This window comes from Alternaria novae-zelandiae (assembly GCF_023758075.1).
Source record: "Alternaria novae-zelandiae strain BMP 2774 chromosome Unknown scaffold_9, whole genome shotgun sequence".
Classification (NCBI taxonomy): Eukaryota; Fungi; Ascomycota; class Dothideomycetes; order Pleosporales; family Pleosporaceae; genus Alternaria; species Alternaria novae-zelandiae.
Genome location: NW_026056969.1, coordinates 405,371 through 429,866, shown reverse-complemented (window position 1 = coordinate 429,866; position 24,496 = coordinate 405,371). Strand labels below are relative to the sequence as shown.

At 53.5% G+C, this 24,496-nt stretch overlaps 12 protein-coding genes across 12 annotated transcripts; 6 read left to right on the top strand and 6 right to left on the bottom strand.

Moving 5' to 3' along the window:
* Window positions 1-481: 481 nt before the first annotated feature.
* Window positions 482-2,281, bottom strand: J4E88_005014 (uncharacterized protein; the record flags this gene model as incomplete). Its single annotated transcript, XM_049398656.1, has 6 exons — window positions 482-706; window positions 759-1,493; window positions 1,552-1,611; window positions 1,661-1,673; window positions 1,722-2,067; window positions 2,167-2,281. 6 exons carry the CDS (start codon window positions 2,279-2,281, stop codon window positions 482-484), a joined length of 1,494 nt encoding a protein of 497 aa, XP_049255336.1.
* Window positions 2,282-2,765: 484 nt separating this feature from the next.
* On the top strand, window positions 2,766-3,884 carry J4E88_005013 (uncharacterized protein; the record flags this gene model as incomplete). The annotated part of the gene is made up of 3 exons (XM_049398655.1): window positions 2,766-3,028; window positions 3,082-3,532; window positions 3,855-3,884. The coding sequence occupies 3 exons, from the start codon at window positions 2,766-2,768 to the stop codon at window positions 3,882-3,884; spliced, it is 744 nt and encodes a 247-aa protein (XP_049255335.1).
* Window positions 3,885-4,728: 844 nt separating this feature from the next.
* Window positions 4,729-7,073, bottom strand: J4E88_005012 (uncharacterized protein; the record flags this gene model as incomplete). The annotated part of the gene is made up of 3 exons (XM_049398654.1): window positions 4,729-5,085; window positions 5,138-6,687; window positions 6,740-7,073. 3 exons carry the CDS (start codon window positions 7,071-7,073, stop codon window positions 4,729-4,731), a joined length of 2,241 nt encoding a protein of 746 aa, XP_049255334.1.
* Window positions 7,074-7,310: 237 nt separating this feature from the next.
* J4E88_005011 (uncharacterized protein) lies at window positions 7,311-7,883 on the top strand (the record flags this gene model as incomplete). Its single annotated transcript, XM_049398653.1, has 2 exons — window positions 7,311-7,319; window positions 7,377-7,883. 2 exons carry the CDS (start codon window positions 7,311-7,313, stop codon window positions 7,881-7,883), a joined length of 516 nt encoding a protein of 171 aa, XP_049255333.1.
* A 50-nt stretch (window positions 7,884-7,933) lies between these two features.
* J4E88_005010 (uncharacterized protein) lies at window positions 7,934-10,219 on the bottom strand (the record flags this gene model as incomplete). Its single annotated transcript, XM_049398652.1, has 4 exons — window positions 7,934-8,497; window positions 8,683-9,252; window positions 9,836-10,057; window positions 10,112-10,219. 4 exons carry the CDS (start codon window positions 10,217-10,219, stop codon window positions 7,934-7,936), a joined length of 1,464 nt encoding a protein of 487 aa, XP_049255332.1.
* Window positions 10,220-12,343: 2,124 nt separating this feature from the next.
* J4E88_005009 (uncharacterized protein) lies at window positions 12,344-14,029 on the top strand (the record flags this gene model as incomplete). Its single annotated transcript, XM_049398651.1, has 1 exon — window positions 12,344-14,029. One exon carries the CDS (start codon window positions 12,344-12,346, stop codon window positions 14,027-14,029), a length of 1,686 nt encoding a protein of 561 aa, XP_049255331.1.
* Window positions 14,030-15,582: 1,553 nt separating this feature from the next.
* On the top strand, window positions 15,583-16,358 carry J4E88_005008 (uncharacterized protein; the record flags this gene model as incomplete). The annotated part of the gene is made up of 4 exons (XM_049398650.1): window positions 15,583-15,792; window positions 15,853-15,933; window positions 15,984-16,035; window positions 16,084-16,358. The coding sequence occupies 4 exons, from the start codon at window positions 15,583-15,585 to the stop codon at window positions 16,356-16,358; spliced, it is 618 nt and encodes a 205-aa protein (XP_049255330.1).
* An 84-nt stretch (window positions 16,359-16,442) lies between these two features.
* Window positions 16,443-17,732, bottom strand: J4E88_005007 (uncharacterized protein; the record flags this gene model as incomplete). The annotated part of the gene is made up of 1 exon (XM_049398649.1): window positions 16,443-17,732. One exon carries the CDS (start codon window positions 17,730-17,732, stop codon window positions 16,443-16,445), a length of 1,290 nt encoding a protein of 429 aa, XP_049255329.1.
* A 541-nt stretch (window positions 17,733-18,273) lies between these two features.
* Window positions 18,274-18,934, top strand: J4E88_005006 (uncharacterized protein; the record flags this gene model as incomplete). Its single annotated transcript, XM_049398648.1, has 2 exons — window positions 18,274-18,327; window positions 18,395-18,934. The coding sequence occupies 2 exons, from the start codon at window positions 18,274-18,276 to the stop codon at window positions 18,932-18,934; spliced, it is 594 nt and encodes a 197-aa protein (XP_049255328.1).
* Window positions 18,935-19,365: 431 nt separating this feature from the next.
* Window positions 19,366-20,691, bottom strand: J4E88_005005 (uncharacterized protein; the record flags this gene model as incomplete). Its single annotated transcript, XM_049398647.1, has 1 exon — window positions 19,366-20,691. One exon carries the CDS (start codon window positions 20,689-20,691, stop codon window positions 19,366-19,368), a length of 1,326 nt encoding a protein of 441 aa, XP_049255327.1.
* A 374-nt stretch (window positions 20,692-21,065) lies between these two features.
* J4E88_005004 (uncharacterized protein) lies at window positions 21,066-22,313 on the top strand (the record flags this gene model as incomplete). The annotated part of the gene is made up of 3 exons (XM_049398646.1): window positions 21,066-21,226; window positions 21,292-21,702; window positions 21,776-22,313. 3 exons carry the CDS (start codon window positions 21,066-21,068, stop codon window positions 22,311-22,313), a joined length of 1,110 nt encoding a protein of 369 aa, XP_049255326.1.
* Window positions 22,314-22,351: 38 nt separating this feature from the next.
* On the bottom strand, window positions 22,352-23,539 carry J4E88_005003 (uncharacterized protein; the record flags this gene model as incomplete). Its single annotated transcript, XM_049398645.1, has 1 exon — window positions 22,352-23,539. The coding sequence occupies one exon, from the start codon at window positions 23,537-23,539 to the stop codon at window positions 22,352-22,354; it is 1,188 nt and encodes a 395-aa protein (XP_049255325.1).
* Between the last annotated feature and the right edge of the window lie 957 nt (window positions 23,540-24,496).

Below are 24,496 nucleotides of genomic sequence, written 5' to 3'. Positions count from 1 at the left end.
ATGTCTTTACCCATGACGACTTTAAAGCCCCGGGGTAAGCTGCCTCGCTATCATCAACTTTCTTCTCAAGCACCGATGCCGTAAGACGCTGTTGGATGCGCTATCTTTTCCCGGCCTGCAGAGCCGCCGGTCGGGCAGATGGGCAATCACGTCTTTTCTCCGCTTGCTGACGAAATCGGCTCGCAGCAATCGCGGTGGTTGTCGTGCTCGCTCCCCTGTACTGACGCGACCTTGCGCTCTAGAGAGAGAGAGAGACAGCAACTAGGACAGATTTGCAACACCCAAGACATCGACGGCGTCGTTCCCCATTGCAGGATGCAACCCAGAGCAAGATCGCGTTGCCTTGCACATCTTCAAGCTGACGCATACTGATATGGCATCTCGGTCACTTGCACCAAATTTTAGGGCGTATCGAATCTCTTAGAGCACTTGATTTTGTTCAAATACACAACATCTCAGCTTGCTTAGTCGCATTTGCTTTTCACTCCGGAATGACGTGGTCCTTAGCATCGACTCCCGCCTTCCACCGATACGTCGATGCCACGTGCTCCTCAAGCGGCCCTTTCTGTCCCTTCTTCGCATAGAAGTTTTCGCGATAAGTGCCACCAGGCACAGCATAATCGTCCCAGAACAAACCCCGCTTCTTGAGCTCGGGAAGCAACAACTCAATCATGTCCACAAACGACTGTGGAAAGACGGCGTACGCCTAGCTCGTGCATCAGTGTCAATACTACCACAATAACTGGGATACGACTCACCATGTTGAAACCGTCAATGTCGGCCTCGTCAATCCAGACTTGCAACCCATCCGCAACTTGGGTTGGGGTTCCAACAAGAATGGGACCATTTCCACCAATGCTCACGTGCTCCGCGACTGTATGCTTCGTCCATTTGGAGGTACCAGGGGAGAACCGAGCGTAGCCTTCAACAGTAGACCGCACAGCGTTGCTCTCGACGTGACGCAATTCCTCATCGCCTCCGTATTTTCCAAGATCAATGCCAGTCCAACCACAGAACAGCGACAACGCTCCTTCCAAGGACGCATATTTGCGGTAATCGGCAAGCTTAGCCTGGGCCTCTTCTTCGGTTTGACCGATGATGGGTGTTACAAGAGCAAGAAACTTGATGTTCTTCCCTTCCCGACCGAACTGCGAAGAGGCAATGTGTCGGATTTCTGCGATGTTCTTCGCACAAACCTCGGGCGCATGGGCGGAGACAAATATTGCTTCTGCATTTTGTGCTGCAAAGGCTTTTCCTGCCTTCGACGCACCCGCCTGGAGGATGAGAGGCGTACGTTGCGGGCTTGGCTGGCATATGTGAGGGCCCGGCACGCTGAAGTACTTTCCCTCGTGGTTGATCTCGCGCACCCGATCGGGTACCGTGTATACGCCACTCTTCCGGTCCAGTACGACTGCATCGTCTCTCCAAGAAGACTCTAGCAGCTTGTACATGACCTTCACATATTCCTCAGCCTGCGCATAGCGCTCGTCATGCTGAAGTGTATCAGCAAAGTCTCTAGCCATGCCAAGCCGAGGTACACGAAACACTGACCGGCAGTTGCTCCTTCATACCCATGTTACGCGCAGCCGAGTCGAGATAGCTGGTCACAATCTGTAAAGGTTATTATCCATGCAGCGATCGAAGAAGCACATCGCCTCACATTCCAGCCAAGTCTAGATCAAATCAGTCCCTGAGCCAGATAAGAATAACAGATGTCTCACCTTCCCTTCGAAAGATGATCGACCGTCGATAATCTCCGAGCAAGGTGGTATGGCTGTTCGTATGTTGTCGAGACAGTCACGCCGAATCCGATGCTCTTGGTGACTGCTGCCATGGCACTCACAATGGCCAAAGGCTCATTGACTGGCCATTGCGCGCCTGAGATTTTTGCAGCATCAAGATTGCCATTGTAGACATCATATCCACCGAGCACGTCGGCTACAAAGATTCCATGAACCTTGGCCTTTTCAAGCAGCTTTACAAGCTCTACCCAATGCTCGATGTTGTTGAACTCATGCGAATGGTCGTCAGGATGTCTCCACAGGCCTGGTGACTGATGGCCACTGCCTATTGGAGGTTGATAAGTTAGCCAGTGGCAACTCGCTCGATCGGCCTGTTGCTCTTGTATGTAGATTGGCTTTATGAGGGGGCGTCACGTGAACTTACACATCTCAACGAAGGCATTGATGATCAGCTTCTTCTTGCCTTTCGCTGCCGCATCAGTCTTTCGCCTTGCATTCTTCGAATTTGCAACACCATTCTCTCGGTTTCGCTTCGCCATGGTATGAATCAATGGTTGTTTCGCAAAGTATTGAATGGTATCGTGCGGAAGAAGTGTCGTGGTTCTCGAGGTCGGATGATGTGCTTTGAGCGCTCTCAAACGCAATCGCTTAGGTATCTGCGGGATGCGTCATCACGTCAACTCCGAGGTATCACTATATGTTTGTCTCCGATGTAGGCCCTTCTATCTACGCTACGCGACGGTAAGTTGAGGCGGTAAATTGATAGTATGCGGACTACGCGTATTGTGCCATATTAATCCACAATGACAACAGTTATTCGCGCACCTAAGGAGTCCTTATTGTAGACTTGCAGATCGCATCTAACTTACTTGAGTAACCTAAATGCGTATTTCCGGAGAGGTCGCAAACAGAAACCCGAAAGTTGGCGATCAGAAGCCAGTTGAGGAGTCGCATTGAAGGAGATCGATCTACCACCAACGTAAAAGTCACACACCCTGAGCAACCTGAATTTCAATCTTCATGATGTTGCAAGTCAAGCGAACTCGTAGTATCACAGCAGCGTCTTCAAAAGAGACAATATCAAAGAGACGTAAAACAATCGAACAGGTCCAACGAAAAGGCAAAGAAGAGACGCTTCCCAGGGTACAATCTGCATTGAAACTCCATGCGATACGCCAACCATACGAAGTCTCCGCCGATCACCCTCTTCCAAGCATCCAACACGACAGCGAACTCTTAGTAAAAGTGCAAGCTGTAGGCCTCAACCCAATCGACTGGAAAGCACCGTACGAACCCACCACCCAGCCCCATACCCACATATCCACTGACAACTCTCCAGCGACTACAACTTCGGCATCCCAACCCTCCCCTACATCTCCGGCCGAGAATACAGCGGTACAGTTCTCCTCACCCCAACAGCACCCTCGTCTCGCATCAAAAAAGGTGACCGAGTCCTCGTCCCCTCAACCGACTACCGCGACCCACGGAAAGCCGCATACCAACATTACAGCATCGCATCCATCTTCAATACCATCCGCCTGCCTCCCAACCTCTCCCTCAATTCAGGCAGTATACTAGGCGTAGCCTTTGTCTCCGCGGCCCTCACACTAGGAATATGTCTCGGGCTAGATTTCTCCGACATTGAGGACGGGCCTGACATTCTCGGTATTGTACGAAATCTGGATTCGGAGGCTATACCTAGTGACATACGACAAGAATGTTTCTATAGCATTGGCGTCAAAGAACGTATCAAGGCCGGAGATAATCTGGTTATATGGGGCGCGGGATCGGTGTGTGCGTTTGTGACGATGCAGATAGCACGGCTCGCTGGCATAAGAGTCGTAGCAGTTGTCGATGCCGCAAAACACGGTCCCAGACTTCTAGCCTCGGAAGCAGCGCGACCGGATTATCTCGTTGACGCGCACGACCCAGGAAGAGCGGTGGACATCATCCGCGCATATACGGGGAAGACAGGCGCGCGCTTTGGCTTCGATACGCTGGGTAGAGAAACGGCGGGGCACTTGATGAGCGCTCTTGCTCATCCTACTGTTCTAGCTTCATCACAGGTCAAACTGCCGACTCCGCCGTCAACACCTCATACTCCCGTTTCAGCGGGGCAGAGATCTCATCTCGTGGGCTTGACGGGTCTGCCAAAGGATGGCGTACCGAAAGACGTTGTGCTGCACAGTGTGCCGATTAAGCTGTACCACGAAGTGCCGCAAGTGGGCGAGGCGCTTAGTGCGTGGTGCGAACGTCTGCTCGCCAAAGGGATGTTGGTACCGCCGGATGTTGTGGGTACGGTTGAGGGATTGGAGGGGGTGAATGCGGGGTTAGATCGGATGAGGCGGCGGGAGGTCAGTGGGGGGAGGTTAGTTGCTGTGTTGAAGTAGAGTGAGGAGGAGAGAGGAAAGAAAGAGGGCTTGATGCCAAGTGTTGAGAATGATGAACATGTGTGTAGAGGTAAGGATATCCCAATGCATTTCGATATATAGTACAAGTCGCCAAAATCTCCATCTCGCCTTTCTTCGCAGAAGACTAGACGATGAGTATGCGCAAAAAGCAGTGGTGGTCATCCAGGGTATTGGTCATTCGTAGTAGTCGTCGTCGTTAACAAACTACGCCAATGTAATCCCCTTCGCTGCGCCAGCCCAACTGGGCAGCGTCAATGCCAGGAAAACAAAGCATCGCAACGCCTCTCCAAAATGCATGATTATGCCAAAAGCCGTCAAGTTATGGCTGCGTTTTTGCTACGCCCCTCCCCCAATGCGCCCATGATGCAAAGTCCAAGTCCATGATGATGGGTATAGAGAAAGAGAAGAAAAAGGCAAACGTGGAAACCAAAAAAGGGGTATGCGCTAAAAGACAAGGCTGATGAAGATGAAGATGATTGCTGCGTTGTCGTAGGGATAAAGAAGTCATTTCGGGTATTGAGCTACGCGGTTCGTGACAAAGGGTTTTGTTCAAAAAGGCCACAGGCGCAGCAACGTTAATGTTCGTCTTCGCTGCTCCATGCGCCGTCGTCTTCTTGATCGATACTTTCCATGACTTCCTTGATGACGCCGTGGCTCTTCGGGTCCAGATTCATGGCTATCGTGAGGTGGCGGATGGCGCTCGCGCGGTCTCGCAACTTCTTGTAACACCTACCTAGCAGGAAATGTATGTTGGGGTCGTCTGGAGCAGCGTCTTTCAAGTAGAGAAGCTCGTGTAGGGCCTCTTGCGGCGCGTTCAACTTCAGCAGGACTTGCGATTTGCGGAAGCGTGCCATGACGGAGCGTGGTTCGATCTTGATCGCGTTTTCGAACTGCAGCAATGCGGGTTCAGTCTTCTTCATGCGGTCCAGAACCTGCGTACTCATGTTAGTATTCGACAGACAAATAAGGGTAATAATGACTTACCAAGCCTATCCGAACAAGGAGCATTGCGTTGTTCTGGTTGATCTCCGCCGCTGCCCGATAGTGCTTCTCAGCCACTTCGTACTTGCCCAGACGCTCGTAGACGTTTCCAAGACCGTACCAACCGTTGTAGTGCCTGTTATCGGCACTAATGGCGTTGCGATAAGCCGCCATGGCTTTATCAAACTCCTCATTTGCGACATGCTCATGACCTTGGAGGGTGAAAGCATAGGCGAACTTTGGATCCAGCTGGGTAGCTCGAGCGAAGCATTTGACAGCTTCATCATGCTGCCCGTTTATAGAGCTTGCATTACCCAGTGCACACCAAGCTTGTGGAGAGAGACGATCTTGGTCCATCAGCGTGTGTGCAAGATGACCCAAGGCCACCTCGTCCCTGAGCTGCCAGAGCGTATTGGAATACACTTCCATATGCTCGGAGGAAGCAGGTGCCAGTTCTCGTATCTTTCGAAACGTGCTGGCTGCGTCTGTGTAATGTGTGCGCTCATAATGGGCCTTGCCGATCTGCGCCAGGACCCACGGTGTTTCCCGCTGTGACTTGGGCACGAGTCCAAATGCCTCAAGTGCCTTTGATGCATCATAGCGACTCAGGTGCCTGTATCCAGAAGCTATCTTGAGGAGCAGGTCCAGTAGCCAGCTCAAGACATCTCGGTCCCGTGAAGTATCTGCGGGCGGACCCATTCTGGGGGGCGGTGCGACAGTTGTCTCCGCCACGCTCCGTGGTCTCTCCGGCTTCGTGGGCTCAGAGTTGTCGAGATGCGGTTTTCTGTTGCCACTAACAACTCTGCCCACAGTCGAACCTGTCCCTGAGCGTGGCTTGGGAGCTGCCGCCCTTGCTTTCCGTAGCTCGCGCCGCTCTTTCGACTCGAGGTCTCTGCTTGAGGTGCCGCCTGGTCTGCTACTTGAAGGCCGAATCTGAGTGATGGAGTTCAGCAGCCGCACACTGCGCCGTGGGGGAGCTGCTGTAGGATCGAAGGGTTGCGATTGTTGTTGTGATTGGGAGTGAGGTTGCTGCGGTGCTTGTGAGTGGGGCTGTGGCTGCTGCAGAGAATGGCCAGATACGGTTCTCTTATGTCCGTTCTGGTATACGGGCCGCGGAATGTCCGTCTGATCACTCTCGGGGTTCGTCTTGGTACGGGCTCTTGATGTTATGGGGCGCATTTGGACTGGGCCGCCAGCCTCACCCATCATGGCGTGCTCGTCGTGTACGTTTTGGCCGTTGACAAAGGGGTTTTCGACGTCGTTGTATGAAGGCGGCTGCGCGCTGCGGCCATTCATTCTAGGCTGGAGGTTGTATGAGGAGGCGGGAGGGAGCATGTCGGGCGTAATTTTGAAGATGTTGTGAGGGCGTACGACGGCGCCAATGTCGCAGAGACCGGTGAAGGCATCCCACATGAAGGAGTTGATCTTGAGCGCGGCGACAAAGTGTTCAATGGCCTTTTTGGAGTCGCCGTGGGCTGCATACAGCTTTCCCAGCATGCAGTAGCAGGCGGCGGCGTCGGGCACGTGGCGTCGTGAGGTCTCGGAATGCTTGTCTGTGACGAATGTCAATACAGGTCACCAGTGTTTACTCCTATAGATACTCACTCCAGTGGTTGCGCCCTGCCCAGGAACTGCGCATTTTCTCCAGCGCCTGGGCTCCCTGCTCGTAGCGGCCGAGGGCGAGACAGGCCTGGGCAAAGACGTAGGCGCATCCTAGATGCTGGGTGTGGTTGCCCTTGGTCCGCGCATCGTCCAGGGCTTGCTTGTATCTTCCCAGACGGAGGTTGCACAGGGCAAGTAGGTGCGCGGCATCGTGGCTGCGAGGATCGAGGGCGTGCAGGCGGCCGGCAAAGAACAGGGCGTTTTCAGCGAAGCCGTTGTCTAGGTGGTAGTATAGGATCTGGCGCAGCTGGGCATTTACGCCTGGAGGTGCTGACATGCTTGCTGGGCGGCGGCGGAGACAGGGCGGAGACTCAAGGTAATGCGCTCATAGTCGGGGCGGCGTTGGCTGGAGCGGCGGCGGTGGTGATGTTGCGGGCAGGCGGGTGGACGCGGTCAAGGTGTAGGTTTACGCGCTACGAGTGCCAAGACATGTAACAAAACAATGTCCCGCCTAGAGACGCACGACGTTTCTCTGCACACGTCCAGCCAGTCACAGCCACATCGCACCTTCACCATGGCCAAGGTACGCCCGCGCGCCCGCCGCCCACTCCCACGCATCCGTCACTGACAGTCCCCGTAGAAAGCCACCAAGACGCTCGCGGCTTCCAATGCCCAGCGCCTCAACCAGACCCTCTACATCACCCTCGCCGTCCACGGCCTCTGGTGGCTCCTGCGTGCCCTCGTCTTCCGCGCCTCACTGTCACGCAAGTCATTGATCGTCTATCTACTCCTCTCGGCTCCGCAACTGCTCATCCAGCTGTACTTCGAGCGCCTCTCGCGCCCCACCCTCGATGCCGATGGCGCCGTCAAGCGACCTGGCGAAGACCTCGATGCCAAGGGCCTGACTGAGTACATGTGGGATGTCGTCTATTGGACATATGGCTGCATTGTCATGGCTGCTATTGTGGGAGACTACGCCTGGCTCCTGTGGATTGTGATCCCCGTCTACAGTGCCTATTCCGCTTACACCACCTACACGGGCATGAGGGGTGGATATCAGGATGCAGCCGGTGTACCCCAGCCGCAAGCAAGCAAGAGACAGGCCAAGATGGAGAAGCGAGGTGGCCAGAAGATGCAGTACCGGTGAAGGCCAGCGTCAGATCATCATGTATTATATATACAGCATTATACATAAATTTAGGCTTCAACCCGCGTAGGGATCTTCGGGATGCCTCGTTTGCGGTCCTGGTGCGGCACACCATACCGCCATCCAGCAGCCGCGGCGCCTCTGCCATCTCTGCCTGCAGCCTCTACGCTGACGTCCTTGAAGACGAAATCCCACCTCCGCTGTGGCACCACTTTCATGGCCCTAAGCTCCTCTTCCTTGCGCTTCTCTTCTTGTCTCTTCTTTGCTTGCTCTTGCTCAAATCGCTGCTCGGCAAGCTTCTTGCGCTCCTCGAACGAAAGTCCAGACTGCAATTCACGCTCAGCCTGCACAAGTTCTGGATGAGGAATGCGTGCGTCGGCCGGCAACAGCGTGTTGTCAAAAGCCTTGCCAGCATCTTCACGCGTGAATTGCCGAGACTCAGCAACAGGCACAAAGAGCTGCTGGCGTGTCGCGGGATGTACCGCGAGGTCGTTGATGGGCTCGTGCGTGATAGGACGTTTGTTCTTGTTCCCAGGAAGCGAGGTATCGATGTGTGGGGTTGTTGGAAGCATGGAAAGAACAGCCTTGGAGTAAGGGAGCGCGAGTGTTTTACCCTGCACACATTGGATTAGCAATTGTAATACAGTGTGTTTCCGTTGTTTCAAAGAACAAGCCGACGACGTTCAGCAAGAGCATGACTTAAGTTTTGTAACCATGTGGATGTCTTAAAGACTAATCGATTTTTAAGAAGCTCATCATGTCGTGTTGTGGGGAAATTGATAAAAATGGGAGAACATACCTGCGCTATCCACTCTTTCTCCATTTGCTTCAGTCGCACAACAGCGCCGACGCGTTCATTGCTGACGCCGAACTCGACACTGGCGAGCGATACTGTCGCCCCATCTTTCTTGACTCTCCGCCAGATTGCTTCCCGGAGGTCTTCGCTCAATACTGGCTGGCTGCGGAACCACTGATTGAGGGGAAAGGGTCGCAAGTCCTCTGCCGTCTCAGGCGGAAGCTTGCTGTCGTCGTCCGCTTCTTTCGGCTTCTTGGTATCCTTCTCCTCAGCTGCACCAGACTGAATGGCAGCATCTAGTGCATCCAGGCTCTCCTGTCCTGCAGGTGTGGCCTTTTCTGTCGTCTCCTCTGCCTTGGCCTCGGCTCCAGCTTGCTCTGCCTCAGTCGAGGCAGCAGCCTTCGCACCCCCATCTCTCCGCCATCCAGGGCCAGCGCGTACCAGGTTACCGTACTTGTCGTAAGCTCCTAGGTAGTTTGTGGAGTCGGGTATAGGTTCCTTGAGCTGTCGACCCGGCCCATTGAGCCACTCATAGAATTTCCGCCGCCGTAATGTGATTTGTGGACATGGTGTCTGTGAGAAATGTCGCGAATGCCGTGATGGGCTCCAGGCGACCTGTGGCCGTGCAGCTAAGCACTGAGTGGCCTGCGATGGGGTGGCCGATGTTGAGAAATTTTGACACCGTAACCGAGGAGGCATTTTGAAGATGTGGGGGGCTACCGCATTGGCGCAGGTATGAATTGGAGATGAAAGGAACAAGAAGGGAAGTCGTGTACACGTAAAGAAGTTTAGTGGTGGGAGTGGTAGGTTGGAATGCAGAGAAATGAGGAGCTCGCAGGAAATTCTAGTGACGCGCTACGTGTACTAGTGTCTTGGCAACAATGAACATCGTGGCCCTCCACGACTCCCTGGTGTACGATACGATCACTGAAATCTACTGACGCTTCTGAACTTGCTAGCAAGACTTTTCAGGTGATAAGAGCGGCGCCGATATCATAAACAACAGGATAGCTTTCGCTAATTAAAGATAGTTACAAAATAAGATGAACCTTGGAATCACCTGCATTATGCCAACCCACATTTACATCAGTATCGTATATAATACGCGTCCACTGCAGACATGGACAAGTCAAGAGCGCTTTCCACGGTGACGTACTGCATCATCGTAACTCGGCGGCGGTTCCTCACTACTGACCCTCTCTGTCTCCATACTTCGACGTCTCCTTTCGTACTGTGGCGCACTTGGTGGCTCTCGACGAGCTTCATCCAGTGCGCGCTGAGCCTCCTCGCGTTTCTTTTCCGTCCTGCTATTCTGCTCTCGAGTTGTGATTGGCGGCGGTGGCGCCGATGATGAAGAGCCATAAATTGCTTCATGCTGCTATAAGAGCCGGTCAGCTGACATCATGATTAACGTTTCAGGATCGGAACATACAGCAATAGCCTTCTTCTCCTTACGCTCGAGTCTTTTCTCGGATATGGTACGTCCCAGCTTCTCGGCACCAAGACCGAGACTGATGGCAAGGAGGCCAGCCTTGGTCATGTCAGTCAGTTGTCGCGTGCAGCTTGTGCACTGTAGGCTTACCATGGTAGGTCGTTCGGAGAAGCTGTAAGTGTTTTGGGCTCTTGTCTGCAGAAGTGCTCGACGTTGTCCACAACAGCCTCGCGCAGGTGGCGAATACAGCGCTTGTTGTTCGAAGTATCTCTGACGGTTCTTTCTGCAACACATGGTGAGAGGAGTTTGAGTTGAGTGTTTGAAGCGTTCAAGTTGTGTTTGTAGTGCTGAACTCTGAGAAGATGATGATTGTTTCATCGTGGTCTTCTGCTTACCTTTATACTATGTCGAATCCTACTACACAGTCTGACGTACGTATCGCAATAATACCCTTTTCTGGATGCCTGCAGTAAGATGCAGCGTTTCAAGTATTGTATTCTCGCTTTCGGTAGTGTCAACACGCCAAACGAGTTGAGCAGATTGATCCGGTGTGGTCGTTATGTATGACTTACGGCCGCAAGACGGTGACGTATGGCAATAGTGGCGTCGTCTACGCAGTGATGATTGGCTACTCAACCTACTATAAGGCATGCCGTTTTAAGCGAATGCGAATTGTTGCTTCAGAGACTACCATTTCTACAACTGAGGTTTAGCGTATCCTAGCCACGATCCGAGAGGTGGGATTCCTAACGGCGTTCACAGTTGGAGCTTGTTCCTACGTTGCAGGTTGCGCGGACCCAGGCAGTCAGGCCAATCGCTGCGATAATCTAGTCGAACGTTAATCAAGGCCTTGGAACGTTCCCCACAACACGCGATACTGGAAGCACTCTTTCTGCCTTGCCTTGCGGCGGCCATTAGACCGAAGCCACAGATTACTTCAACAAATATGTGTGGAATTACATGACAATCGATCGTAAACCATTGATATGTCTCGTGGGGCCATGGATGAGGGGCAGAAGGATAGCGTAGGAAAAAGACGGGTGAGCACACCTATGATTGGACAAAGGCAGTAAAGAAGCATGGTACATGGCCGAAGCAATGGGCGAATGAACGCCTTCCCCCCTCTCACAGGTGCACAAGATGGGTTTCTTCAGACCCTTGGGCAGCGGCGCTGAGCATGTGCCATGGAGGGCGTTGAAGAGGACAGACTGACTGTACTCGACGAAACTTGCTTTTGGCCCGGGGTGTGCACCGGCATGCCGAGTCTAGGCGCAAGGCACAGTGATTGGCAGAAAAGGCCGATGGTGCATGTCTGCCTGATAGACGATGGGACGGATAAGCAGCTTGGACGGGTGACGATGGGTTGGGCTCAGCACACCGGACGTGCAATGTCAGCGTGCCTTGGTTGCTGGCCCGCAGATAGGGGCCCGTGGATGAACGATAGTTCCGTGGATCAAGCGGTGCATCTTGGGGCCGATCTCTCTCGCCCAGGCCGCGACGACGATGGGGGAGAGGCTAAAGTCAGCCCTGGCTATACTCGAGGCCGCTAAGAGCCGGAGGGCCAACAAGACGGCAAGCAGCCCAACGCGACGAGTCTCGCCGTGGGAATCGAGCAGGCTGGTGTAGCGCAGCGCGTCGTCGAGTGGTCGAGATGGGGTACCTGTGTGACGGGCGAATCCAGGACTCGCACAGTAATCAAATTAGCTCCGACGCGCCTTCCCTGGGCGCATCACCAAGTGGGCAGTCGCGCCCCCGTCAACGCTATCCTGAGGGTTTCACTTGCACTTCTGCCGCCTCTCCTCCCCTCCCACAGCCGCCCCATTGCCTGCGCCTGCCCACTGCCTCTGCCTTGAGTGATGAAGTGCTAGGCTGCCGCTATCGCCCTTCCGCCTCTGCTGCATTGCATCCCCCGCTGGCTGCGATTCCTGCCCTGCCGCCCATTGGCTTGACGCTTGAGTGTGCCAGAGCCTCGACAGCTGCGCGCATCGCCCAGGCCCGCCGCCCGCCCACGCTCACGCCCTCGACCGCCGTGCCCTGCCTGCACCTCCCACTGCCCCCGACACCCACCACCTGCCCAGGACCCGCTGCCGCTGCCGCCGTCGCCAACACCATCACTGCCGCCATCCTCACCATCGTCGCCATCTTGACCGCCGCCGACGCGCAATTCTTCTGCGCCGCCGCGTCCTTTGTCGCAGCCACACCCGCCGCACCGCCGTCAAGACAAAGGCCGCCATGGCCGCCCGGCCGAGTCCCAGCAGCACAAGCCCCTCGAACCTGTCCAACAGCCCCTTCCCCCACGGCTCTCACGGCTCCCACAGCAGCTCCACCTCGTCGTCGCCGCCCAAGCCCTTTGCATCGCACAACACCATGACGGCCGACGTCTTCGCACCGCACATGTACGCCATGCCGGGAGCCGTCGGAGAGCGCAGGCCCCTCGACAAGAGCCCCGCGAACCACGCGCGCTACTCCATCCTGTTGCGCAAACTCCCGAGCAGCAGCGATCGCGACGCCGTGCGCAACATCCTGCTGTTCGCCAAGGACCTGATCGACTGCGAGATGCTCCCACCGTCCAGACATGCCGACGACAAGGGTTTCGCATCTGCCATTGCGCATTTTCAGACGCTCGACGGCGCAAAAGAAGCGCGTCACCTCCTCGACGGGAAGCGCAATGCAACCAACGATGCGACGCTGGTCGTCGAGCTGACGCAGGACGCATCGCCTGGCGCAATCGGCTCGCGCCGCAACACAGTCGACAGCACGCCGGCGCGACAACCGTCTGGCACAAGCGCCATGACCGGCGCGACAATCAACGCCCGGCAGTCATCGCGATACAACGGCACCTTCCAAAACATGGAGAACATGTCCCCACCCAACGGGACCCCAGGTCTTGGCAACGGAGAGTTCCCGGTCACCAACCTTTTCTCGCCGACATCCCCCGTCAACACCTCCTTCACGAGCCGCAATCTGGGCAAGTCGGTCATCAATGAAGACGCCGACGACGACGATGGCTTGCTTAATGAGTCGATTGGATATGCCACGGGTGGCCCGCCAATGCACTCGAGCATGCAGCGTCGCGCTACCAACCCCCATACCCCTTCCATTCCCATCCAGCGCTTCGGATCTCTTTCTCTAAACACAAACGGCGTGACGAATGCCACGTCCCCGCCTCTATCCAACTTTGCTTCTCCACGTTCTGGATCCAACATGCAATCGCCCGGCCCAGCCTTGTCTGCCTTGTCACCACATAGCATTCCCTCCGCACTGAGCAGCGGACCCAATACAGGCTACCAGCAGTATACGCAGCATTTCGCACGGCCCACTTATCCCCCAGTGAACCCCGCTGATCAGAACCCACCATGCAACACTCTTTACGTGGGCAATCTTCCCATGGACACGTCAGAAGATGAGCTCAAAGCTGTCTTCTCCAAGCAACGTGGGTACAAGCGACTCTGTTTCCGCACCAAGCAGAATGGACCCATGTGTTTTGTCGAATTCGAAGACACATCCTTCGCTACCAAGGCTCTGAACGAGCTCTATGGATACATGCTCCACAACAGCGTCAAGGGCGGCATCCGACTGAGCTTCTCTAAGAATCCCTTGGGCGTACGTAGTGGCCAGAATTCCGTCATGGGTCCGCAGTCTGCCATTGCTCCTTCTACGCCTCTTTCGGGGTTCGGTAGCAGTGCCGCAGGCCCGCCTGGCTTTTCCACGGCTACCGGCCCACCGCCTGGCTTGTCAGTACCTCCGGGCTTGTCCACCACAGTACACTCAAACAACAGCTCTGGCTTTGGCATGTACTCTAATGGTGGTTTTGGCATGGGCCACAACGACATGGCAGGTGCTATGCGCCAGCCTCTTGCATCCAGTGGTGCTGGGAACGGCTTCTCAAGCTATTCCACCTACATGATGGGGCGCTAGAGACACCAACAGACATTTGTTATGCCATTATGAGTCATGATTGAGGAGTTGAGGGTGCTCATCGAGGAGCGTTTGCATGTTCGGTCTTCATTTATTGTTGCCACTATATCCTGTCCTTTCAATCATGGCAAGGTGTTGAGTCGTTTGGGTTGTATTTGGCTTCATTAACGCACGGGCATGGGTACTGGCGCGGGGTGTCCAGGGCTATCATGCCCAGTGGGTGTGGCTCTCTTTGCAGCATACAGCGATGATTCCCCCTTGTGCGATTTGCTTGTTTTATCATTGTACCGGAGTATGGAGAACGGTCCTTCTTTTCGTTGCAATAGTACGCATTGCCTTGGCCTTGCGCCTACCCTCGCCCCTTGTTACCTTGGATCTTCTTGAGGAGCTGGACGTATCTTGGAGTATGGCGAGGAGTTAAAACATGTCCTTTCCCATCACGTGCCAGGAACTGCATGTAAGACTTGTCGCTACTATTATGAATCCCTAAAACGCGTGCATTGCTAGCTCCGTTCTGCCAAGTATTGTAGTGAGGCGTTTATTGAATTGCTATGGTTCTCCGCGGGTTCTTTCCAAGGCATGAACTGCAATTAATTTCGGAGCTCTCTGCACTAGGTAGATTCATCAGTTGGGCTCCGTGGCATGTTGCTGTCACAGCAGGTGCGTTTTCTTCACTGCGCATTTGCTTCGGCGTCAAAACCACGGCATCGTAATTTTCAACAACGTCTAGTTCCATGCTCACATGCAAGATTTATTAGTGAAAATATAGTAACCCGGTATTAATGCATCAAAGTCAATTTGGAAGTTCGAAGCAAGACTTCACGCTGCTGTTTATCGATAGCTATGCAGTGCTGTGCCTAGATACTTGAGCAACAGCAGATCTATCCAACCAGTGTCTCGCCTCTCCTCTATGAAAATGAAGAAGATAACCTCGTCATCCTACCTTGATTTTGGTTGTGAAAGATTTAGCCAGACGCGGAATGTTCAGGAGATGTTGTAGAAGGTCTTCGATTTGTACGAGGGAGGGCCACGATCTAACTGAAGCCCCACGCGCGGAATCGATGCGCATCGCCAAGCGCGGCTGACTGATCGATTGAAAATCCTCCGGTACCACGGACTCCCGTACCCGGCGTACCGTTAGCTACAGATTCCACTTTACGGGCGATCTTCAGGAGTAAAAAAGTTATCATGATCAAGCAGCTTTCTCAGCATTGGCATTAACTCCGGAGTCCCGTTGTTGTGATCACGTCATGCCCACCTTTGCCCCGCGCTCGCTGTTGACAGGTCTGATAACGGGCCTATTCCTCGCCTTGTTATTGCAGCAAGTGGTGCCTGCTTTGAAACTGCCGACCTACCATAGTCACGACGCGTCTGTAACATCTACGCCGCTATACCTATCCGAGTCGATGGCGCAGGTTGTGAGAAATAGCCTCCGCGCCGCTAGGCATCGTGCGTGGGTCGGCGGTGGATACAAAAGCGCATCGTCGCTGCTCTCTCCATCTCCAACATCTGCTCTTCGCATCCATCCAGCCTCTCCAACTACATCACGCACTATGTCTACCCAGAAGTCCTTCTTCGACGCTGTCATTGAGCGTCGCACATACTACCAGCTCAACAAGGAGTCGCCCATCTCCGACAAGCAGATCACTGATATTGCTGAGAAGGCTCTTCTTCATGTCCCTTCATCTTTCAACTCTCAGAGCACCCGTCTCGTCGTTCTTCTGAACAACGACCATGAGAAGTTCTGGGACTTTGTCCTTGAGGTTCGTACTATCCGGAAGACTCCACGCGAGGTGTAAAATGTTGTACTTAATACAGACTAGGTCCTGAAACCCCTCACTCCTGAGGAGCAATTCCCCAAGACTGAACAGAAGATTGGAGGATTCAAGGCGGCTAAGGGAACAGTAAGTGCATGTATCGTATCATAAGACACCATCTAACAAGATACCCTCAGATTCTCTGTTATGAAGACCCCGAGCCAGTCGAGGGTCTCCGCAAGGCCTTCCGTAAGTAATCTCAATCATTCATCTAGCCCATGCTCACATCCATCGTAGCTCTCTATGCCCATCACTTTGGCGACTGGTCTGAACACACGAACGCCATGCACCAGTACGCTCTCTGGGTCGCCTTGGAAGCCGAGGGCCTTGGTGCCAACCTTCAACACTACAACCCCATCATCGATCAAAAGGCTGCTCAGGAATGGAGCATTCCCCTGGAGTGGAAGCTTAGGGGTCAGCTGGTCTTCGGTGGACGCGCAGGCGAGCCCGGCGAGAAGAAGTTCCAGGAAGTGCAAGGCAAGAGACTGTTTGTGCACGGAGCGAAGGAGTAGATGCGAGTACTGAGTACGGGAACGCAATAGAAACAAGACTCATTGGACTTCACCTATCATAAGACGCCAACGTTGTTCAGTAGATCACTTGCTTTCCGACACTATCTTCCGGTTGATCGCAAGATGCTTGTCTAGGAACAAGAAGCTTCTCTGGGCTAACAAAGGCCAGGCTCCAATACTAGCCGACAACCCGCCATCTGCCGGCTCCGACGGGGTCCAGAGTTCCTTGTTTCCTTCCGGCACCTTGGTGAGTAGCTTGTGAATTTTGAGTGCCCCACTTTCTGCGGAAGAGTACATCTCGGCACCCCCACCCGGTCCCGTAAGAAGCACAGGACACGTGACCCTGTTCAGGATCTTTCCATCCTTCTTGGTGTCCAAAGAGAAGTCCTCGAGGCGTCGCAGCATCATACCGGGCGAATCAACACCCATGCTACTCACACCTAGGCCCAACTCCCACCGTATCTGGAAACTCCACCAGCTCTGCAGACTCGCGATCAAGTTGAACATTTCCTTGGTGACCCAACCGCCCTTCCATAGGCTGACGAAGGATTGCGGAACTCGTGTCATCGCAAGATCGAACATGCTGAAGAAAGGATCAATGGACACGCATGCCTTGACACGGGCGTCGGTGGCTGCGCGCAGAGCAAAGTAACCTCCAGTGACAGCGCCCGCAACAGCAATCCTACCCAGATCCAACTGCAACTCCGGCTGCGATTGGGCCAAGTTCTCAAGGAACTCCAACACCTTGTTTGCGACGACCTCAAAGTCAGGCCGAAGAGGAACCCCAGACTTCTTCAACAGCAAGCCCTGTCCTGGGCCCTCTAGTAGAAGCACAGCATAGCCCAGCTGCGGGCCCGAGTAACCGAACAGGAAATGCAGCTCTTCTTTCGTGGAATCAGCACCGCTGAAGTACAGCAGAAGTGGTATCTTGCCCGGCAGTCTCGCCTCTGGAGGAGGAAGGTACAAGTACGCCGGCATATTGACACCCTTCTCATACGGCACATCCACCAACCTAACCTCCCCATCCATAAACGCCGTCGCTCTTACAAAAGCCTCAACCGACCTCTCCGACAACGGCACAACCCTCGCATCATCATTGAGAAACAGATATGAAGCAGCGCGGAAATAATTCGACGCGCGCAGGTACCCGTTCTTCGCCATGGCGTTTAGCCCGTTCTTAGCAGCATTCTCTGCGATTGCTTCAGCCCGCTCTCCTTGTTCTTTCCACGCCGCGTGCCAGGATTCTGGGTCGTTCTTCTTGATTTTGGAGGTGGCGGTTAGGAACTCGGCTGTGTCGCAGCCGCCGGCTGAGGTGCTGCCGAGGAGACGGGTCAGCTCGAAGTCGAGGATGAGGTTGTTGAAGAATTTGAACATGGTGGGTTTTGCGCGAGATTGATGCGCGCTGTTTTGGGTTCAATCTGTTGGTACTGTGGACCTGTGTGATACTAGCAGATGATGAATTCGGTCGCTTCTCTGTTTGACAAACTGAAGCGCCCTGTCGAAGTATCCGCAGGTACTTTTTTCGCAACGATTTGGTGGGCCTCGAACTGCCTCGGTGCCTCAGCTCCACACCCGATTGATTTCGATCTTTTTTGCAAGTTCCGATTCGGTGCTGACACGCCACTATTGAGTTCGTTGTGCTGCCTGTCGTGCATTGCCGAATTCGGGACTTTTGCAACCGGCACTTTACATGTCCGGCCAGTCCCTTCACGCTGTGGACATGGCAAACGTGCCGACGAACTTTCGGTATCACCTCTAATCTCTCCATTTTTGGTTCTTATTGCCAGTTTCTTCATTTCACCGACCCAGTCGAATCAAGCGAGCCATCTAGATACGTAAGCTGCCTACCTAGGCACGCACCTTACAACTTACACCACACGCATCTACCTCTACATCAGTTCTTACGCAAGCAAAGATGGCTGCGCCTCCAGAGGTCACGATGCACGACTTCACAGGTTCCTGGTTACTAGTAAGTCAACCCAGACACCCTCCAAGTCGCCTCGCCCAAACCGTCCAACATCCACTAACAACCCCAGAACAAAACCCTGTCCGACTCGTTCGACTCCGCCTTCGTTCTCCAAGGCATCCCCTGGATAATCCGCAAAGTCATCAGTCTCGCGACTCTAACCATGAAAATCGCCCACTCGGTCGACGAATCCGGCGTCCCAACCGTGATCTTCACGCAAGCTGCCTCCGTCGCCATCGCCGGTCTGAGCGAAGAGATAGAAACGCGGTGGTTGGACGGACGAGAACAACTTCACTCGTCGTCTCTGTTCGGCACGTCTTCCGCTCGGACTCGCATGATCTGCTTTGATACTGCTACTGGGTACGACGGCAAGCCGCTGGATGCGGTGTTGACGAAGGATTTTCTGCGGGAGGGAAAAGAGGGTGAAGAGGAGTTTTTGTTTGACCTTGTTGTGCATCAGACTAGGGGCTGGGTTATGGAACAGATTTGGGGGTTTGGCATGCTGAATGGGGAGAGAAGGCTGCTGAGGAAAATGGGGTTGAAGAAAGGAGGGGAGGCGGTTTATGTTACGGCTTGGTATGATTGGAAGGGGAGAGATGATGGTGATTGAAAGGCTCGCAAGTATCTAGATACTTAAAGCTGTTATTCTGTACTTCTTGAGATCGAGTTATTTGTTACTATGCGACCCATATGTGACCAATGCGCGACCCATATGTGACCAATGCGCGACCCAAATGTCTCGGTGTTTTGATCTCCAAACGGGAGTTTATCACTTCAGACCACTGCTGCTCATCATGTAGAAGGTCGCTACAGGAAAGGCCGCCATGCTGCCGATATACGTCATCATGACGTACCAGATACGCTAGTGCCCGGTTCTGACAGATGTTGAAATAGGGGACAGCAAAGTTTATTGAAGTACTACTAAACTGCATACGGTATATACCCAGCCACCGTATCTAGCATCGCACGATCAAGTTCTCCCAGCCTACTGCAATACTTCATTCATTACCAGTCATCATACCTAGGTATGTCCCAGCTCCCTCACCACGGCGACCAAGCCCTGACAAAGTCAACAGCATAGTCCTTCTTAGTCCCCAAGAATCCCACGCCATACAAGAGCCAAACGACCCACTGAGGAATGTATAGCGGAAACTTAGCCTGCTCGGTCAATCCACGCCCTTCATATTGCGGCCCACCAACCTCGCCGCCAACAACACGGTCCGCAAAGTCACTCATACCAAGGCCTTCACCGATACCCAGCTCAAACCACATCAGCATGTGCTGGGTCTCGAACCGCCACTTCTTGCCTTGAGCCGGCGACACAAACTCAAAGATACCACCGGTATTGTTATCGTGATACGATCCTCCACATTCACCACCGCTGTTATACGTGTCTAAGAAGTAGTCCTCGGTCTCGGAGACATCTCCAACGCGCGTACCTACTAGAAGCTCATCATTATAGAAGAGAACAGCAGAAGTAAACTTCTTGCCCAGGTCTTCGCCCACGCGTGATACCACGTGCCAGTAGGCGATGGTGTAGGGCCCTGCCCAGAGACGTAAAGCTACCCAGCTCTCCGTTAACGGAAGCCAGCCGTCTTTGGCCCAGAGACGGGTTGAGCCGCCTCTGCCGCTGAAGGATAGCTTTTGGCCCGAACCCAGAACACTGTCCATGACCACCTCGCCACCAGCGACAGGCTGGCTGTAGTAGAGGTCGGGTGAAAGTAGCGCGGCGTCTGCTGCATTCTCGCCCTCTGCACCTGGTGTCGAGCCGTCTGCGTGAACGGGTGGCGTGGTGGCTGATAGCTTGTATGTGCCGCGTATGCCTGGCGAATCGAACACGAGCTTGCTATACTTGAGGTCCTTGGTGGTATAGAATGAGTACAATTTACCCGTACTATTCCAGATACCGTAGGTATAGCCAGGACAGTCCAGTATGGTAGATTCTTCGAGGTACTCAAGCATCTTGTGGTGCTTGCCGTCTCCAGTGTTGGCGAAAAAGTCCACTCGCAGGTTGCCTCTGCCGAAGTAGTGCATCGAATAGTCCCGTGAGAACATTATCGCCAACAGGGAAACGCCCGTGTGGGACATGCCATCGAACTCCCATTGCTCCCAGTTGGTCTTATTGATGAGTGGGCTGATTTTGATCGAGTTGATGGGATCGGATGGAGATGAGGAAAAGCTGTTGGGGCCGTCGAGCACTTCGAAAGCTGTGCTCCTACTGACGGTACAGGATTCGTCGTCCCATTTTGGGTTCAGGTCGTCATCAACGGGAAATTCCGAGGAACCTAAAGGTAACTGATGCAGGTTTGCGGCGGTGAAAAGTGAGAAGAACGACGCAAGGACGAGGGTCGTGAACATTTTCGACATGACACCAGAGCTGAGCTAGTCCCTGATTACTGCGGTAAGTCGGCTGGAACAACGGACTTCGCTCGCGTATTACCTTCATTATACGGGTCAAGCATGAATTCAAGGTGTTTCTCTTTCTCACAACCACTACAAAAAGTCCCGAAAACTCTTGGTATGTACTTCGCTAGCTCTGGAAAGTCCCGACCCTGCTCATTCAACTTCCGAACTCCCGAAGAGCACCAATAGCTACCACTCTAGAGTATCTCCCGCCTGGGCTGAGAGAGATGTAGTAAGCTTACTATCAGAGTGAAAAGCAGTGAGCTGCATCTTGGGGACGCCATGAATCCAAGTGACCCGGCATACTGGGACTGCACTTCTCTACAGAGTACCAGACAATGGCAACATCAATTCTCCCAGCGCTCCCCCCATTGCGGCAAGCTGTCGTGCAGTCAGCCACGACACCCGGAGCCTTTGACCTCCGCACTGACCTGCCCATGCCAACCATGTCACCTGACCATGTTCTCATCAAGGTGAGCGCAGTGGCGGTTAACCACTGGTAAGTCATCGCTTTGTGCAATGCATTTTAAGACATATACTGACTTCGTACGTCTACCCCTGTAGCGACTACAAGATGCCAGCACGAATACATTGTCCCAACACGGTCGACGGCTGCGACTTCTCAGGTACAGTCGTGCGCGTTGGCGACACTGTTGCCAGTACCCCTGGCGGTCTGACAATTGGCGACCGTGTTGCTGGCGCTCAGATGGCCTCCCAGGCTCGACGACCCTGGTCGGGTGCCTTCACTGACTACATCGCGGAGAAGCCTGACAACCTGTGGCGTGTTCCCGACCACTTCTCTTGGGAGCAGGCGGCTTCGATAGGGTGTGCTGTGGCCAGCAGCGTGGGAATGGCGCTTTGGTGGGAAATGAAGCTGTCTGGAACGCCCGAAGAACCGACGAAAGACCCCAAATTCGTTCTGGTCTATGGTGGTTCCACTGCCAGTGGAACCTTTGCCATGCAGCTGTTGAAGATGTGAGTGACCCATGGTTTCCCTTTCACTGCGAAGTGTCGTGAGCGTGTGATGATTGATCTAACGTGTTCGTAGGTCGGGCTATCGAGTCATCACAACCTGCTCTCCTAAGAACTTCAAACTAGTCGAAGAGTACGGAGCCGAGAAGGCGTTTGACTACCACTCGCCGACATGTGGAGAAGATATACGAGCCTACACTAAGAACTCCTTGGAATATGCACTAGACATCATTACCGAAGCGAGGTCTATCCGCCAGTGCTACGCAGCCATCGGACGTGGTGGTGGTAGATACATTGGATTTGAGCTCTTACCGGATGATCTCATGGCCACAATGAGGAAGGCCGTCAAGCCATCTTGGGTCATGGGCTTGGAGGTGGCCGGATTGGAGTTGGAGTTGCCAGGAGGGTACTATCGCAAGGCAAACCCCGAACTGCATGACTGGCTTCATGGGTGGATCAAGCGCTTCGCCGCGTTGCTTGAGTCCAAAAGATTGAAACCACATCCTATGCAGATCAATCCGGGCGGATTAGCAAAGGTTATTGATGGACTGGGAGTCTTGCAGCGAAAGGAAGTCTCAGCGCAGAAGCTAGTGTATCCTCTGTATGAAAATTAGACGCAAGTAAAAGTGGCCATAGGCCATTACGACTCGTTCTAGTCATCAAGGAATGACATTGACTCCTTGATACTAGCTCGGATCGACTCTACGTACGACTTGCTACCATGCAGTGATTTGACATCCTCCTGTGCCATAACGGCCCAAAACAATCGGAGTCGGGATGGACTGGAAAATATTCCCGAGGCGCCCGCACTAGATGAGAAGGCTGCCTCGCCCGAGAGGCAGTACTCGGCTGGAATGCCCATGCGACACTCTAGTGTCTGCACCTGGCACTGAATAGCGTCCAAGATGCCTGTGGCATACGCCTTGAGGGGCATGTCTTGAAGTGCGGAGACACCACCAATGCGGAGTACTGATTTGACTTTGATGGATCTATACGATTCCGGCGACACGTGGCAGAGGTATTTGTGTATGCGCTGGAAAAGTGAGTCGAAGAGCCTCATCAACGCAAGGTAACTTGACAGGACCAGAAGCAGAGTTTCCGTGTTGAGTGTATCCTCGGTCTGCGTGTACAATTGAACAGTCGGTGTCAGGCTTTGAATTATCCCGGTGAACTCTTTGGTGCATGTCAGAAGTAGAGCTGCTGGATTTTCGACATCTCCCCCCACGGCATCATCTTTGCAACGCTGTTGGACTTTAGCGGCGTTTGAATAGTATGCGTCAATAGTCGTAATGCGGTGGTCTATTTCCTCACGGAACATTACTAGAGAGCTTGCCGGACTGGAAATCTGTGGTAGTGGTGTTGGCGGCATAATCTCCTCCCCAAAATTGAGGAGCGGGTCGATATTCATATCGAGAGCGGTGTTAGAGGTCGCGCCCATGTGGAGCAAGATGTCGAATTCGTCGTCTGCACCTGGGAGTCCCTGGAGTTGTGATGGAGCGCCAAGCTGATCTGCTAGGTAGACGCTGTCCTCACCCGACGCGGGACTTTGATCCATTGAAGATGGATAGGAGTCGAAGAAGGCGGAAATATCGCCCGTCGCACCCCAGAAATCTGGTAATGGCTCATGAGCGGCAGGGTCTCTTTGCGAAGGGAGGTGCTCGGCGGGATCGTATGCTTTTGTAGGCGCGGGCTGCTTCGACATCCCGGCTGTATGGGCGTTGTCGTGGTTCGCGTCCTGTGACTTCGACGCGCGATGGGCTCGGGGCGAGGCAACGGCGTGACGCTGCTTGGGCGGTCTTCCCGGATGACCGGCAGCGCCTGTTACGCATTGCGCGCCCATGTAGCAGCAGCGAGCGCACGCCGCCGTGCTGTCTTGGGCGCGAAGGCATCGAACTCGCTTCGCCCTGCACTGATCGCCTAAGATCGGGGTACAAAGTGCCTGTTGTCTAATACAAGTCTAGACAGAATATATATTTTATCTCTAGCTTCTATAAGTGTGTGCGCGACGTTATTGCCTTTAAAGAAGAATAAGCGCTGCAGCAGCAGACGCGGGCGCAGCCTTGCGCACTAAACAAATCTGTTGCTGCTCTACACAGCCCTACATAGCTCTATACAGCTCTGCTTCTGTTGTAACAGTTCTAGGCCTTGCGCCCCGCTGGGCCGACGTCGGCCTAACGCCCCCACTATGTATATTTACCTCTAACAGCTTCTCCCTAAAGCTCTCTACTATAATAATATTGTTATTCTATATACCTCTATTATTAACGTGTGTAAGACTCTTACACGTTATTGCAGTTAATTGTATACCTACACACTAGCGCGACTTACAAGAGTAGCTCTAGCGACTACTATAGACAACTCTATTAAGCGCTCTAGTACTCTATATTCTAAGGTCTACAAGAACACTATAGAGATTGTCTACTAACACAATACACCTAAGACCTCTAAAGGCGCTATCGCGCCTAAGCCTACTGCTAACCTATACGCTGTACCTTCTATCCTCTATTACTAGCGCAATACTACTACTACTATAAATCGCGCTAAGATTAGCTCTGCTAAAGAATTTATTCTAGAATTCTAGGCGTTAGAACACTTCTTCTACACTATAGGCGGAGTGTTCTTGTTTGCGACAGCGCTGTTACAGCCTTTACAGCTGTCGCAATTCTAGCCTTAGGCTCACTCTTAGTTTCTATTGCTCTCTACTCTCTGCACTTCTAGCAGCAGTCTACTATAGTTACTAGGTACCTAGAACCTCTGCTAAGACTAAGACCTAGACTATAACATGCAAGTGCCTAGT